This window comes from Xiphophorus hellerii, chromosome 9 (assembly GCF_003331165.1).
Source record: "Xiphophorus hellerii strain 12219 chromosome 9, Xiphophorus_hellerii-4.1, whole genome shotgun sequence".
In the NCBI taxonomy this organism is placed as follows: Eukaryota; Metazoa; Chordata; class Actinopteri; order Cyprinodontiformes; family Poeciliidae; genus Xiphophorus; species Xiphophorus hellerii.
This window is the reverse complement of record NC_045680.1, coordinates 5,437,351-5,455,670: the sequence shown is the minus strand read 5'-3', so window position 1 is coordinate 5,455,670 and position 18,320 is coordinate 5,437,351. Positions and strand designations below refer to the sequence as shown.

The 18,320-nt window shown below is 35.8% G+C and overlaps 1 protein-coding gene across 1 annotated transcript in view; it reads right to left on the bottom strand.

Moving 5' to 3' along the window:
• rabgap1l (RAB GTPase activating protein 1-like) overlaps positions 1–18,320 on the bottom strand; it is a 115,836-nt gene that overhangs the window by 75,494 nt on the left and 22,022 nt on the right. Inside the window, exons 11-13 of the mRNA XM_032571052.1 lie at positions 14,121–14,250; positions 7,976–8,069; positions 5,085–5,235 (exon numbers count right to left, since the gene is read on the bottom strand). Coding sequence (XP_032426943.1) covers positions 5,085–5,235; positions 7,976–8,069; positions 14,121–14,250 — 375 coding nt within the window. The remainder of the gene's footprint in view (positions 1–5,084; positions 5,236–7,975; positions 8,070–14,120; positions 14,251–18,320) is intronic.

Genomic DNA, 18,320 nt, shown 5'->3' with positions numbered 1-18,320 from the left:
GAGGGATCTTGACCCTCACTTAGCAGAACGCCTGTGCTTTAAGCAAGATTGGTTTTTGGAAAATCAGGGCTAGAAATAGCTGGCTGAGCTTTTTTAAGCTGGGGGTTCAAGCGTGGCAGCACACCTTGGGCTTGTTCAGCTCCTGGGATACGTAGGTTGTTTAAATGTCAACAGCAACCCCTCTAACTCTTTCTCCAAACAGAGCGGCACATCCAGAGAAAAATCTCAGCTGCCCTGAGGCGAATTTCTGTGTGACATGGACAGTATTTGTTGTGGTGAGTAAAAAGAGTCCAGTCCAATAGTAAGCATGACAGCAGTGGTGGTGATATCAAGCAAGCTGGATGTGATGCACATATTGTTAAAACCTCTTAAATGTGACTATACAAAAATAATTTCATACTTCCATTTGGATCTCAAATGCTTTTAAAAACAGACCAAGTGCTTAAAAAATACCCTGATGTTTTTGGCAAAACGTTTATGTTTTTGGTGTCTGAAAAATTAAAAAAATCTCCTGATAGTTAAGTTACAATCGACAGGCAGTGTGCCATTACCTAGCAACCCAATCAGAGCTCCAGCATGATTGGTCAGCTGGTTTTACCGCTGTATGCGCTGTACAATGCCTGCTGGAAAAGACGAGTGTTTTGTTGTTGACTTACCATCCAGAAACTACTTGCTGCATTCTTGTTGGTTGTGTAGAAGGCTATACTAATGCTTTTCAAAACTGTACAGCTGTATAACTGGGCATCTGTTTGCAGTGCCAGTGTAAATGTTGAGCTCTGGGGCCATTGTCAGCAGCAGCTTCCTTGGATTTAAAGTGACAAGAGACCCAAAAACAGCTCATTCTGAATGAAGCTCAAATAGGCAGAAATTTGCAGACTAAAATCTGAATATTCAAGAATGATTTTGCGCAAAAAATGTAATGAACATGTCTTGTGTAGCTCATAAACCTATCCTAACCTAACCTATCCAACGAAGCATAATAAGTCACTTTCAAATTCCCTGATGAATAAAAGACCCCACTTTCTGTTCCAAGCACAATGTTTGATAGAAAACACTAATTTGTAGCTTAGTTTTCTCCACATAAGTTTAACAATCCTGTTTGTTTGAGTTCAGTCAGCATTAAAGTCATCTCTAAGCACAAACAGACATTAACCAGCTCCACATAGCTTTTGCCATTTGTCTCCATTTCCTCACTCTCCCTTCTCCATCTACCTTCACTTCCATTCATTTGGTGCGGCTAATAATAGCTCAGCCTACCGCCTATCAATACCATCACTACTCTGGAAACACAGAGGATGTGGGTGCGGTGGAGACAGAAGAACGAGAAAGAATGCACTCCACAACAGAGGTTTGTTGTTATGTAACAAGAGTGAGGGAGGGAAAGAAAAGCACCTGGGGAGAGCGAGGTTAGGCAGAGCAACAATGAATCAGGGCTCCGATAAGATGCAGAGGAAGAACTGCCAGCCACAACCAAATGATGGAACTAGAAGAAAAATGCGAGAAAAATGAGAACAGACCTAAAGAGATCAAGTAAAAAAAAGAAAAAGAAAAGTAAGTTGTCCCAGAGCAACATGTAAAGGTATTAGAAATAGAAAGAGGGACAGCAGAGAAAAACAAACTCTCAGATGAGAAACATACTAACAAACTATTGATGTAATCCTTTACTTTTCCTTTCAATCACAACAACCTCATATTTCTGGATCTGCACTCGTGTCTCAGCTCTTTCTCTTTCTGCCTATTGATTAAAGAAAATAGCTTCACCCAGCTTTGTGTGAAATAGTATCTGATCATCTATAAAGCTGAGGAGGGTCTCCAGTTAGTCAAGCAGCATATTTCAACCATAATGCACCGATCTTCTCTTAGAGAGCTGGTCATTACATCTGGACATTAATCTTAAACTTCTACCTTAACTTTGATTAAATTTATTATATAAAACGCACTTCTGGACAACCATAGAATGGCACATACTAAATGTCTCAGAGTTTAACAACACCCAGTATTTTTTACAAACAGTTTAAACCAGACACTTTTTGTTTCACTGAAGTTAAATCAGTCAGATAGAATCACCAAAATCATTTCAATTTACTAAACACCATAATGAGAGAAAGTATATGTGGGAGGTTTATTACTAATATCTTCAAATTCAGAAGTTTTTTCTCGGTATTTGGTAGCATTCCCATTGAACTGTATATCTACGGTCAAAATGTTCTTCAACGGGAGTGTCGTGGTGGCGTAGTGGTTAGCGCGACCCGTATTTGGAGGCCTCGAGTCCTCGACGCGGCCGTCGCGGGTTCGACTCCCGGACCCGACGACATTTGCCGCATGTCTTCCCCCCTCTCCTTCCCCGTTTCCTGTCAGTCTACTGTCGTGTAAGGGACACTAGAGCCCACAAAAGACCCCCTGAAGGGGTAAAAAAAAAAAAAAAAAAATGTTCTTCAACAAGAATCTCACAGTAGTTTGCAGGAGTTCCTCAAATAAATAAAATGAATGATGTCATTATTAATTAATTAGATGGATTATTAAATACTGAGGAAAATATATAAATGTGTAGCACATTGTCTGAAAAATGTGGAGCAAATTAACAATTTGCTGCACAACAAAATAGGGGCAACCACAAACTTTGATTTTTAGTAGGATTTTGTCAAGTGGAAGGAAAATAATTCAAGTGCATTGCACATTTTCAGGTATCTCTATATGGCAAAGTTACATAAAGCTGTATTCTCTTTCTGTGTTAATTGTAATTAACAGATGTGTCTGTGTGTGACTAATACTCCTACGTCTGAACTTTACTTCTCTAACTGAGTCACTTGTTAATTGAGCAGCACTATAGTCCCAGAGTTTTTGCAACACTAAACCAACTGACTATCATTGTGAAAGTATTACTGTTCTGTTTCAGATGACAATGCTTCCTGTGGTTATAAAAAACAATGGAACAGATACCAGAGACATTCTAATCAACATTTTTTGGAACAAAATACAAACGCTGTGTCATTTAAAATTAAATATTTGCAGACTTCACAAAAATATTAATACAGTTTTGGGGGTTTGCAAACATCAATTAGAGCTTACTGTTGATAAATCATAATTCTTACCAACTCTTCTAAATATGAATCCTGATAACAGCAAATAACGTGATATTATCCCTAGTTTGTATTTAAAAAAGAAGAAAAATCTGTCATTGAACATTAACTGTTTTATCGCCAGCATTTCAAACTTTAGCAACTCTGCAAGAGTAAAGAACAGGCAATGTAAGTCCAACTCTATCTTATAAACTAGGTCCAAATCAAACAGAGAACACAATACAGGCTGAAAAGACATAAACACACTTGCTTTGTTTTCAACATGTTTTCCATAACTACAGAAAGTCAAGAAGTAATTTTCTTCGTATGGCGCCCTGAGCTGTTCTCCGTCAAACAATGAGGAAACAGAGCTTTTAAAATTAACACTGTTTAACTATTAATGAGACTCACATTTATTCTAGAGTGTTTTTTTTATTTCACATGTCAAAGTCGGCATCCAGGCACTTGTGTAAAGTCTGCAGGACCTTGTATATTATGAAAAATCTTTAAATGAATTGTCTGTTTGTTTTAGGAAGGTAAAACTTGTTTGGGGAAAAATCTTGAGAAATTAAACCTTAATGTCAGAAACTATATGCATGCTTTGACTGTTTTCACTCCACATAAGTGCTCAACTTCAAACTTTCTGAAGTAGTTCACCACTGAATACCTGTAAATTAAACCTTACACAAGGCCATCTTGACCACAATAAACTCAAACTAACCCATAAACTCATGAAAGATAAGTTTATAAGTGTGGGAATACAGCTAAAACTGTGCTAAATATAAAAGGTCTAACAATTCATTTTGAATTCCTGGAAGCTCTCTGGGGGGCAAAAGGCCACTTTGAGCTGTAACAGCAGTGCATGCACTTAAATGTCACAGCTAAATTGAAGTGATCTCTGACTTGCCACAAAGTTCAGAGGAACGGCTCTAACGAACAACAGTGTCACTGACGCTGCAAATACTGGAGAACACAAATAGAAAACACTTTGTACTCTCTCAATAACTGACGACTCAGGAGCTCTCCATGAAAACACAACAAAAACTTCCAAGGTTGACTAGAAAAATAGAGCATGTGTCTGTACACTTTGGACATGTGAAATTCAAATTCCTTGTTTGTGCTCACAAACTTAGATATTTAAACGGTTTCTAATAATATGAAAACAGAGAAAGAAATGTGTCTTTAGTTCACGTTTGACTAATGAGATGTGACATTCAGTGGCTCTTATTAAGCTAAAATAAAACTACATTAAAAGGAGACTGAACACACATGCGAGCCACATTTTCAGATCCATGTATTATTTTCATTTCATTTCACAAATGTTACTCTTTGTTGCTCTGAAACAAAAATTCCAACTAAATACAATGACATTTGTGATTGTTGACATAGTATGGATACCATAGAGAGAACTGTATAATTCTCAACAATTGCACAGAATGGTGTAACCACTAGACAAAAATATGGGGCATACTATAGAATAAACATTAGCAAAATTATTTGTAGCACTGGCATAAATGTGCTCAGTTGTTTTCATCACTCATTTTTGTAAAATTAAACTCTGATAAACTCATGTTTGATGAATTGCTGGGATTTTAAAAACAAACAACCAAACAAAAACAGTAAAGAATTGCATTCCGCTGATGCCGCAGCTCTGTTTGTTTGTACTACAAAAAGTTGCCTAACAAAGAAGTCCAAGGAATTTGCAACATATACACAGCTGACTAACAGCTTACATGATAAGATATGCCATCATATTTCTGATATCTTACTAAATGGAACCTGAACCACAGGAGTATTTCTCAAGAAAAATGTTAGTGGTTTTGAAACATTGAGAAAATAGAATGTGCACCACCATAGATAGGAAGGTGGCTAAAAGGAACCAGAAAGTTTCTTACATTTAAAACTGAAAGATATTATACAATCAGTTGTCAGCCTGTGCTGGATGAGCTTCGTAAACGATTTTCCATCACAAAACCAAATTCCTGAAAGTAGCCGTCTCTCCAGGTCTATGTGTCTGTGCATTACCTTGGTGATGAGGATGCGGTATTGTTCAAGCAGGTCATGGTTGTCGTGGCAACCGGCCAGCAGCTGCCAGACTTCGGCTCTGAGTGGCTCGGGAATGCCACTGCGGACCAATGAGGGCAAACCCTTCGGACGAGTGGACAGGTTCCCATGCCTTTTGGAAAAAAAATAAAATAACATTGAAAACTTAAAAATAAAAAATAAAAAAGCACACAGGACTTTATTACCCTGAAGTGCGCCTGTACAACTCTTTAAAATTTTATTTTTTAATTCTCTCTTCTGGTGTGATCCATCCAAGCTCATTTTTAAATTGTATATCATGACTAATCAAAACATCTATTCTAATACTCCATTTCAGCCGCATGCTCCAGCAAAATGCGCTCCAGCAAAATGTTAATTGTCAACAATTGGTGGTTTACAATTGTAAACCACCAATTGAAATAGGGCATTTCAAAGAGTCATTTCAAATGACTCTTTGAAATGCCCTAAGCTTTTTCTCCGAAGTCAATCATAATTTAAGTAGTTGTTTCGGAACAAATTGGTTGTTTTTACGTATAGTTCTAATATAGTAAGATACAATACCACTGTAAATTTTACTGTCAATGTTACTATAACCAGACCCACTACATCTGGAAACAGACAGACTCTCCTCAGTGTAATGATGCTTTTAATCATCATGATACATTTATGAAAGCCATCTGAAAAGCAATCAACCAGTGGTTCATATAATTCTGTTGAAATTCCAAGAAAACATCCAGAAATATATTTTTTTCTTCTGCTGCTGATAATCTACATTTGCACATTTGGTAAGAAATTGAAAGTTGCCAATTTTCTGGTACTGTAGAAATCAAGATTTGGTCTGAATCAAATTGCTTTGATCCCTTACAAACAAGCCAACATTTTCACGTTGATTATTATTATTATTGGTTAATTATGACCCCAATGTGAGATGCAGATTAAACAATCTAAGATATTCCTGATCCTATGAAGCCCACTTGTCCATAATCAGTTATTTCCATTAAAATCTCTTCAACAGCATGAGAAAGACCAAAGGGAAGTCAAATATTATCTAGCTAACCATTAGTAGATATGCACAAAACTTAAATTGGCTGCACAACCATTAGCAGAAAGCTGGCTGAAAAGGTAATGACACATCTTGCCTTATACAGAGGATCAGGGCTGTATGACATTAAGAAAACGTACATTATGCAATAATATTGGTGAATGTTAAAATTACTATATGGCTTGTGATAAACACACAGTGTGTTAATGTATTTCTGCTTGGGTTTATTTTGGTTTATGTTGCTTATTTCAAATTTGTTCACATTCAAACAACTAATAATTAATACAGACTAACACAACCATTTGTTTGAAAAGGTGGTAGACAGACATATAAACGTATTTGATTCTACCCCATATCTTACTTTACACATTATTTATTGCTTAAATAGATCCTAGTAGTAGTTTACGTAGCTGAGGGGGAAAAAACAAATTAATATTAGTTTCTTTAGAATTTTACCAGAACATATCGCTGTCAATCAAAAACATTTTTCTATTGCAGAGGTATTACCAAATGTCCTAGTAGCATAGAGGATATTTATACAGTACGGCACATATATACTGTAGTTAGCCATTATTCAGTGGAGTCCAGACGACTTTATCCAATACTGATATATTGTAGTAATATATGATGCATTGTGAAATCCTAGTGAGAATGAACAAGACAAAGAAAAGGTTGTTAATAATCTAAAGGCAGCTGGGAGCACAGTCACCAAGAACACCAGTGGTAACACATCACTTGGTAACAAATTTAAATCTTGAAAGCTCTTTGCAAGTTATTAAAAGCTTGAAACTTTTAAATGATAAGCAGCAACTAAAAACAAGATAATTTCTGGAAAGAGAATTGGATCAAAATCCTTTCTGTGATGCGAGCAAACATCGGACAGGAAGTGATGTGCTTATTAATCTACATTTCTTATGTTTAATAAGAATGGGTGAAAATACTTATGTCACTTTTCATTAATAAGTTTCATCTGGATTTTGGCTGATATTCTTTGTCCATTAAAATTCCTATTCATTCTTTTTATGTGAGCAAAATGCAAATTTAGTGGGGAACCTGAAAACCTGAATGTATTTTCAGGTTTAGGTTTTGTATGAAGCAGTGTTGCCTACTGACAAAAATGCATTAAAACGAACAGTTTGTTACATCAGACTAATTTAGTGATCTGCAGTTCTGATGGGGACGTTTGACATGAAAAGTTAATTGCTGCCCCTCGGGCACTGTGCCACCGCAATTTAAAATGAAATAGTGTTAAAATCATTTTGCTGTCAAATATCAAGTTTGACAAAAACCTGTGGTGCATACAAACTGCAATAATAGAGCAGACATTACTTCTACTGTAAAACCTTGTTTTGTTTTTTTTAGCAGAGCAGGCATCTGTTTTAGTATCTTATATTAGCAAATAGAGCAGTTAGCACTGCAAGAACAGCAATCTTTCTGTATATGATCAAGAAAATATAGCCAATTAACTGATCATAAAAAGATTTCATTTTTGAGTTTCCTGTCAGCCTGTTATTTACCATAATTAACAGAAATAAAGGCTTTCAAAGGTCCATCTGTGTAATTAATATATATACTGTGTTTCACTTAGAGATGACGTTCCAGAAATAAACTGACTAAATATTTTAATTTATTGAATGGGTCTCAAAAGGCTAAAGTGATCAAGACAAGAACCCAATTATCATACTGTAACCCAGTTTTTTTTTTACATAATTACTCTCTAACCTTACTCTTCATTCCAGCTGTCAAGATTCAAGAAACAAGTTCCCATATCAATCTATTTTAATGTTTCTGACATCACTGTGTTCAGATTTTGTCTCGTTAGATGCCCTACCATCTGGTGAGGATTGCTCCCCATGACTCCAGTATTTTCTCCGGACAGTCCTTGGAGACATCTCCAGTCCCACTGGAGATTTCGCTGTCACTATCTGCAGAAAACAAGATGTATATAGAGACACATTATTCCAATTTCGTCAGATAAAACTGTTGCGTAGTTGTAAACAACTGTGCACATGTTTATTTTGTGTTACAAGCTGGTCCAGTAAGGTGAGGAAAATGTGCAGCTTAGGATTGTTTCAAATGTTTTACCACTATTTCAAGACGTTTGAAAAATTATGTTAACTACCAAAGCCATTTCTCATCCTCCTGGATGTCAGGTGCAAAAATTTGGCGTTCAAAGTGGAAGCTTCATGGGAGCCATCACTCAAGAGGAACAACAATTACTTTGAAATTGCAAAATATATATTAGGTACTAAATAATAAATCAATCTAAACCCTTTTGGAGTCTTGCAGCACATTTTAAAACCAGCTGGTATTGAACCCACACAGTTAATGGAGGCAGGAGTGTGTGCACAGTGCCTACACCTTCCATTATCACTGCTCTCCTGGCTGCTGGTTCGTGAGGCAGACAAGAGGCAATCAGCACGGCCAACCACTTGTCTTCTGAAGCAGACTGTAAGGCTGCTTTAACATATGCTGCATAGGGACAAGTGCTGAAATGTATTTCCAGTACGAAAAAGCAGAATGACAAAAAAGGAACACAAATATCCTTTTGGCAGTCAATGGTTTTATTAACTGGCATTTCACATGTAAAAAATGAAAACAGATAAGGCAGAAATAAAATACTAAAAATAGTGATTATGTTCCACAAGGTGTCATATACAGTAGTTTCTTGTTCCATATCTTTCTGGATATAAAAACATGTGTATGTGTATGCATGTGTATGTGTATGGCTTTAATCTCATTGCAGAGTGACAAACAGTAAAGACTAATTATTTATCTGGGTCTAAAATGTGAAGAAAATGAAATGAATGTTATGTCAATGCTGGAATTTTGACACTTACGATGGAGGACAGTTTTTTATAGTGCATATTCATTGGGATGAAGGGTTTAAAAGTTGCAAAGTTACTCCAAAAAGACTATGTATGGTTCATTAAATTTCGTTTTCTATATATAATAAATGCAAAATTATCTTGGGATGAAAGTTCAATGCTCTGCACACAATATACGACTTTTAAGATGCCTGAATCAATCAGAAAACAAGTTAAACTGTCCTTTCATAGGAGCAACTTTAAACAATAGTCATATCCAGGTGAGTCGATCTTCACTGGAACAAACCTAAATTTGCTAAGTTTACTCTAAATTAAATAATATTATTAGTGGTATTACTGCGACCATTGAGAGGCATGAGTGTAAATTTCATACTAGTAGCACATATTCAAATTCAAATTCAAAAATATTTTATTAATCCCAAAAGGAAATTAATAACGTGCACTAGATTCTTCATCTTTAAGTCTCATCTATGATGGTACAAAATCTTTTTACGTATCTGGGTATATTATTAAGCAGAGGTCTGCAACTCCAGTCCTTGAGTGCCGGTGTTTACAGGTGTCTCTCTTCAGAAAGGCAATGCGAGGGTGCTAATTACTATGCTACTGAAACACAAGGTTGATAAGTAACAGTTTGACAGGAATATTAGCCTGTAAAAAGCTTGCCTTTTACAAGAGAGACAGCGGCAAAGATTGAGTACCAAACTCCACAACCGTAGTCTTCATCATAGTGAAGACTGATCTCAGATGAGAAAATGTACGAGTTATTGATTTATGAACCTGAATATAAACAATGCAGGCCTGGGCAATATCACTAATATATTCGATGTATTGTGGCTGGTGCCATGAGTGCAATGTATAAAATGGAAATATTGTGACTATCAAGAGTATAGGTTTCTATAGCAACCATTGCCCATCTGCATCTGATTTACTGAAAGCTCAGTTTCTCTTTACGCTCCTAAATGCATCAGTTAAACTCCTGTCATACCGCTGCGAAAAGTTACAGAATGCGCTGATTGTTTACCATGTCGGATGACGACACCATCAGAAACACAAACAAACCACCAAGAGTGGCGGAGAAATCGGAATTGAGCATCAAGATTTGCAGTGTGAACAAAGTATTATTCTTTGTTTTGGAACTGAATTTGTCAAAGATGTCGTCAACTTCTGCATTATGTTGAAAAACAACCAGTTGTTGAAAAATATCTAAATTATAGTTGAACATTGTCATAGTGATAAACAGATTTTAAACATTGCCATATATGTTGTGTTTTGCAGTAAATCAAAGTGACATTGAGTTTAAACTAGATCACCGAACCCTAATTTAATTGTACTTATACTCTTCTATAAAAGTCAAATAACACAACAGATGTTATTGTATTGTTTAGCAGGAAAAACAAATGATAAGAATTAGCACTTATTGATAATGTTTGTAAACTCAATACTTGGTGTCGACTGATTTCTTAATTTTATCATTTATATTGATTGTGTGATAAGGCCATTAATACATTCTGAAATGTGATTAAAAAGAGGTATTATGTGTTGTTAGTTAAATACAATAACATAATAAAACTACTTCAATAACTGATCTGAAAAGTTTTATTTTTAAAAGGAGTATTTGGGTTCGACTGTATGAAGTGGCATAAAGTCAGAGGCCTAAAATCTACAAAAGCAGATTGTGATCGATTTTTTTCATCGTCACTTTTATCATTACACCACAAAATATCCTGATAAACCTTAACGTTTATAATTCCAACCACTAATTAAAATGCATATTTCCTGTTTCCCTTCTTTGAAAAGTGAGGAATACAAGGAACGTAGTCCTTTTCGACATGTTTAAAGTTCTTTTTTAATACTGTCGCGATATCAGAAAGAAACAAGTCACACAAGCATAAAAGCAACAAAAATGTAGTAGAAAGAAATTTAAAGTGACAAAACACAGGTCTTCAGAGACAACTGAACAATAAAACCCAACTGCAACCTTTCTGAGAGTGTAAAGGCACCGCTCATTCCCGCTTAAGACTCTTACTCAGGCCTTGACATTTCAAAATGAGTAAAGGCAGGTGGTTATGCTGAATGCGCTGCGGCTCCAACATCCTCACAGCCTCAGCAGGAGCTTTTCAGGTCTTTATAAATGCTTGATGAAGCCTTTCAAATGTTTCAGAAACCCAACATAAAGCTGCTGCCTCCGTCCTCAGATTTGTTGGAGCCACGTGGCAAGAAAGCACGAGTCCAAAGCTGCTGCCAACTTACCAGGTGATAAAAGGAACCGGGCAGACAAGGACCATTACTATTACCTTTATATGTGATGGGGGAGGCACATTCAGTGTGGGATTAAAACAGGATCTGTGTGAGGATGAAGTCACAAATGGACTGGGTTTGTTACAGCAAGAAGCCATTTCTTTCGTGTATCATAAAGATAATACTTGCAAAATAAAATGTAGCAGAAAAGGAGTCAGGCTGGAGACATAACCATGTTTGTCCAAGAAAGTAGAAAAACAATAACAATGTCAGTGTCAAACCAATTTCCCATTCCACTTTTCAACAACAAAAAAAAACCCTAACCAGAATTACATTTAAATGTGTTTACTGCTGTGGCTTCTACTTTGACAGTGTATTCATTACTATTACAATAAAAGTGACCTCCAGCTTCACAGCCCTGATAGCCTTCAATTTTCAGCAGTGGCAGAGGAGAGGGGCGTCGCTGAAAAAGGTTTGTGGATGTCGCCGACAGAGCCGGCTGAAAGGAGTCAGACGCAGCCTTGGCGGACGCCTCGTGACTGAGTGACTCGACAGATAGGAACAAAACAGACTATTTCTCTCTCTTATTGTGTAAATACTGATTACCTCTTCAAGGAGAAAATAGCTGAAGACTGTTTATACAAACAGGAGAATAAAACCTCAATTTCTGAGGCTTGAGGACAAACTTAATAATAATAAAAAAAAACATCCAGCAAACTTGTGTAAAGAGAATTATACTTTTTAACTTTTCATATGTGATGTGTTATATGCTCTTTCACTTTGAAATCCGTAAATAAATGCAGAGCAATTAACTAACTTATGCTGAATTCATATTCACATTCTTTAGATTTTTGTTTGTAAATCTTACGCAATTTTCCTTCAAATTTGAAGTATTCTCTAACTTAGGCTGGTCTAATCAGTTAAAATGCAGTTAAAAAAATGAAAAATTGTGGTTGTAAAACAACACAATATTAAAAAGTTAAAGGCAGATGAATATTTCAGAAATATCTCTGCTGCTATGTGAGAACTGGATGGAAATGCCCTCTATGGGTATACAAGAATATGCTCACATATACGCACACAAACGCAGCTGCAAAATAAACAGATCCATTAAAATCAGTGTTATCATACAGTGTGCAGTCTGAATGATGACCTCGAGACACCTGCAGCATTTAGCCTGTGGTGAAGTGCCTGAAACTGGGTCATGTTTGGGAACCTCTGGAGTCTATCTGGGGCTGTTAATATTACTGCTGTTTTGGCTTCATTCCTTCGGCAAAGACGGCTGTTACTGGCAGTAAAATATCCAGTCTGCTAAATAGGTCAAATTTATAGATTCACTAACTTTCTCAAGAGAAAAAATGGATGGATAACTCTGTTCAGGCGGAGAAAAGTTAATGTCAGATGGGTTGTAAAAAATACATATATAGGTCCAATATATGTTTTTTTATATGCTTGATCAGGCTAGACAACTCTAGAATAATTCTTTATTTATCACACAGTGTGGAAATTGACAGCGTCAAAGGGATGGGAAAGTAGACACGAACCTTAAACGATTAAATAAAGAAAATTACACCAAAATAATGGAAATATATCAATATAGTTTGGTTATGTATAAAATAACATGCTCCAAATGGTTCAAGCAAGTAGATTATGTCTGTTTTGTTTAAATTGTGTTTTTACATGTGTTTAAAATACATCAACACAAACAACATTGTTCTCACTGGGGCAGATTTAGATATAAAATCCGTTCCTTTCTACCAAAAAGTCTGTTTCTGACATGAAAAGGCAAATTCCTAAATGATAGTACATTGTAGATGGGATATAATTGTTGAAAAAAAAGGAAATTCTTGGTTTTTTATTCATATTTGATAAAGTCGCGTACAGATGTGCAACTTCAAAATTTTAATTTTACTTCCAGTTAGAAAAAAAGTGTTAGTAAAATTAAAATATCACTCTAAATATAAATATAAATCAGTAAGGGGTATGAATAAAGTTGGAAAATTAGGAAAAGAGAAACTTGATCTTATCTTTTAATTGTGTGGGTTTTTTTAAAAAAGAATTCTGAGGAAAAAGTCAGATTTATTTTTCTTTCAGTGGCCCTAATCCTAGTTTTTGGTAGTTTTTGGTTCAATTGTGTTATTGAAATTGAAGAGAAATACGAACAAATGGTGTCCTTGACTAAAGGAGGCTGTTTACTTCATCCAAACAGCAGCACATAAAGGCTCTTTGATGTTGTCGACGCTGCAGTGTTGCAGGCGTTAACAGGATTGGGTCGGGTTCTGGTTGACACACGGACACATTCACAACTGCGGATAATCACACAAATACCCCCCTGACTGGACCCGCAGCTAAATACTGTGGACAAATCAACAAATCCACGGTCGACATCAACAATGTCGAACTCATGCATGAATATGTACGCTGCCTAGCCAGTGTTTGCTTGCCTAACAGAATTAAGCTTTCCTGTTGATGAATCTCTGTCACTGAAGTGTACACAAGGGTTTTTATCAAAGCTTTGCTGCAGAAGGGCAGTTTGAAGGTGCTTGTGACCCTTTATACAAAACGAACACTTGCAATATGAAGTCCAATTTAAAAAGGCTTTATGATACACGGTGAAAGCAAAATAATAAGAGAAGGTAAACGTCAATTCTACAACGTATTGGTGAATCACTCTTCTTTTATTGTGCTTAGGAAAGTAAACATGTTTCTCCTCAGTACTGAAAGGACAACAAATTTGTAGAGCGAATGCTGTTATGTTTGTGCAATTTTCAATCTCACTACGAAGGACAAGTTATTGTGAAGCTATGTCTGGTTTATTTTGTTTCAATCCAAGAAGGTAGAATACTTCACCCAGAACAGTAGAAAATAAAAGAAAACTGAACAAAAGCAAAACAAACAAAAGGAGCATACCTTCATCGACATCTTCTTCCTCATTATGGGAGGTGACCTGCTCCCTTTCTTCAATGTTTCTTTCTGCTTCCCTCTGAAGGCTCACCACTTCATACACAGAGTCACTCTGACTCACCCTGTCAGGGGCCTGCTGTGTAAACAAACAAACACATAATCACAAATGTTTAAATGTTGCACTTGCATAGCGCTTTATCAAGTCAGGGAACTCCAAAACTCTATACACTATATTCACTCATTCATGCACATTTTCACACACTGATGGTGATGAGCTCCATTTTGTCCACAGCTGCCCTGGAGCAGACTGACAGGAGTCTGCTCCAGGGCAGACACCATACCACTGAGAAAACAGATTGAAAATAACTTCACAAGTAGAATGTAAAATTTATGTGTCCAGTTAGTCACTTGGTAAAGAAAAAAAACACGCACCTGTTGATTCCTATAAAACAAATAAAACTGAAGCACTTTTTCAAATCATATTAAGTATTTTAAGTGGTCAGAGTGTCTAATGGCATCTATGACTTCCTGTTTACTTGCAGTATAAAAACAAGGTGACTGTTAACCATTTCTCTTCACCTTTCACTTTTCAAAATGGGAAATATAAGAGAACATGCCACTGAAGTCAGGCAGATTTTTGCTGTTCAACAGGACTCAACAAATAGCAACAAGAAAATTTCTTCTACTTGTCCATACCTAACATCAAAGCAATAATAATCAGCTAAAAGATTAAAACAACTGGAACTGTGACAAACAAAGGTGGACAAGGACGCACGTTATCTTGACACCATGTAATGATGATAAGGAAGGTAAAAAAACAAAACACAAAAATGTTACTGTTAGAAAACTGCAGCATTTCTTGTGAGATTAAACTGCATAAAACAAAAGGATTACTTTTTATTGAAAGCCTGCTACACATATTTGACTGAGAAGCTAACAAACACAGAGGACACACAGTGTCTTACTATGAAGACTCTCACAATATTGTATCTCTGTCTGCAGGAGATAAATATTTTTCACATAGACATTAGCAGGAAGGTTATATCTGGCCACTACCCATTTATTTTGTTTTCTTTTGTGGTTTTGTTTTAAAAAAAAAAATCCCCAATAACAAATGTATGTCAAAACCGACTGTAAAGCAGCAAGATCAAGATTGTTTTGGTGCAACATGAGCAGGTAGTGGATATAAAGAACTTGATTCAATCATCATAGCTTGACATGAAATAGAGCATCATAAACTGGAAATAAAGTGACTGAATAGACGAATAGTCTGTGATTTTTATGTTTTTCTTAAAATACTGTATATATTAAGAAAGCATGAATAACTTGAGGAAAAGAAAATTCCCACTTAAAACTATAACATTGTTTTATTGCTAAGTTAACAACTTCAGTTAATGAAGAATCTGACTCAATACAACATTCTTCTCTGAAAAACTAAAAGTAGCATAGCAGGTCCTAACATGGATCTTAAATGTACCTAAAGGCAATAAAGAAAGTGTAAGTGAACAAAGATACCATCAGATCTGACCTTCTGTGTCACAGGCAGCTGATGTTTATTTCTAGTCTATTCAATTACTTTGGTGCTAGTGCCCATCTCTTCCACCTAGAGAAAAAAAACATGGATCAATGAGCTCCATTGATCCGCCCACTCGCATGGCATCTAATGACTAACTCCAGTCAGAGCCGACAACTCGAAATAGCTGAGGATATCCAGCCTGGACTATTTCTGGAAAAATAATCTACAGAGACTTGAGGAAATAATTTGCTTTGGTTTGCAGCGGCCTCTTCAAGAGATTAGTGAACTACATAAATTATTCACACCGATTTAAAAACAAGAAAAATAAATTTGGACAAAAAATAGGCTCCTGGGACATACGTGACATGGATTTTGAATTATGCAAAAATAATCAATACATCAAGAGAAGTGAAACATTTTCCACTGGTTGCGCTTATGCCGCATAATATCAATTTATGTGCACAAAAAGTCTTCTACTGATTAGTTACTAACACAATATTACATCTACAAAAGACATATTTCTGTGCTTTTCTGTGCAGATCAATATATTTCTAAAAGTTTTATGATTGTCCACAAATTCACAGTTAATTTTACAGTTTTGCTAAATTGTACTGAAAATAAACATGTATTTATTAAAAATTAAAGTAAATATGTAACATTTTTTTTATATCTAGAAATATCAGAAGTCAGAAGAAGTGATCACAATAATTTTATCAGGAAGATTGGGAGTGTAAGCAAGCATATGTTACGTTATTTTATTGTTGTGTATGTAACAGGTCTCTCTTGTAAATGAGATAATGCGTCTCAAGAGATTTAGGCAGCACAAATAAAGAATTATATATTCAGAGTATATGTTTGTCCCTTTTGTGGCTTAGTAATGAAACTATCTCTGCAGACTGTATCACGTTCCAAAAATGTAACATGCAACAAATATATCGATAAAAAAAAAATCTAAACATAAAATATGCAATAAATTAAAAGATTCTGACCCCCACTATTAATAAAATGTCTTGAAGTTAAATAGACCTTTCTGCTTTTCTGGGCATCAGTTGTTACATTTACTCTGTAAGCGATCCAGCTCCTTTTAGAAGAATTTTGTTTTTCTCCTTTTATTTCAGAATCCATATTATTACTAGAGATATTTCAAGTGGTTTGGTTTATTACAGCTTTAAAACCAAGGAAGAACATTCAGCACTGACAGGCTTGTTTAAAAGAATAGCAAGTAGTTGAGCAAACAACTCCTGTAGGTTAACAGACGGGTCAATGGCACTTCATATTAATGTTTTCCTTCCCAAAATAAGGCAAGAGGATTGCATATTTATTGTGTTTGTACCACCTCTGATTGTCATCTTCAGTGAAAACTTCTACACAATATTATCTTTTAATTAGCTTGGAACCACAGAACTAGCCCAGCACCCTTCCATTTACCAAAGAGATAACAAGAGAAGCAATCAGGCGAACGAGTCAAAGCGCTGCTGTTAATTACCCAAAAGCAAATAATGAGACAGAGCCTCTTATTAGCTTTCACAATCCAAAGCTTCCCCACACCTCACTGATTCACCAGGTCCCTGTGGCCAACTAAAAGATTTGCTTTCTAAAACAGAGAAGAGGAAGCTTATGGCTTAACAGTTTGTTTAAGCACCAGCAGAAAATTGCTCAGGCTGCATGTGTTCGTGTCACACTCCTGTTTGAACACTTTGGACGGCAAGTCAAAAGGTCAAGTGTGGACCTTTTGTGTCTGCAAAAATAAACAAAATATAAAAATTATTGTGTTTTTCTTTTTTTTTTTTGAAGGCTTACATTATTTTAAAAAGTATATTACAGTACATACTTGAGAGTATTGGTCATTCGCCAAGAATCCTGAAGGTGAAAGCTGCTCCACAGCCATTTTTTATTGTTTTATATTTTAAATGATTTTACTTTATGAATGTGAAAAAATCAGCTAACAATTGGAATCAATCTGATTGGTCACCTGCCACTTCTTTTTTGTTGTTATTTTGGATCTTCATTTTGTAAAGTAGTTTGCCTTGTTGCTATAATGTATTATACAAATATTTGCTTTGACAGTCAAAAACTGGACTTGCACAGTGGCCTTTTTAAAAGTTTTTGATTGATTGCATTCATTTTGTTGGTATTTAATTTCATTTGTCCATCCTCAGCAGCAGGAACAGAATATGGATCAATCTTTCTGTGAAAATGTGCAACTGGCTGCACTTTGGACTCTCCTGTTTTAAAATATTAGTAAAAACCTGTTTTACAGTGACTAGTGGGATGTCACCTCTGTTTCGACTATTACTGACTAATATATATATATAGTGCTGTTCTCATAACTTCTTATATTTTAATTGTAAAAAGTATTTAAGAAGCAATGGAAGCACTGCACATATTTCCAATCTGCTTTGTGAACCTCTACATCACAATACTTGCCCTCCAAAATGAAACTCTGCTTGTCTAGGGAGAATAGATTGAGTTCAGAATGAATACAATCTGGGTTGTTTTATCCCCCTGACACCAATTCTGAAATAAGTCAATAAACTTAACATGACCCGAGTAAAACTGCAAAACAATAAATCGCTAATAGCCGACAGCTGACAGATTCGTAGCCAGAAGCTACCACTGAGACTCAATCAGCTGAACTGACCTGCTCAGGTTGGCTTTTTAAATATTTAATAATGCCTAAATGCATTGGC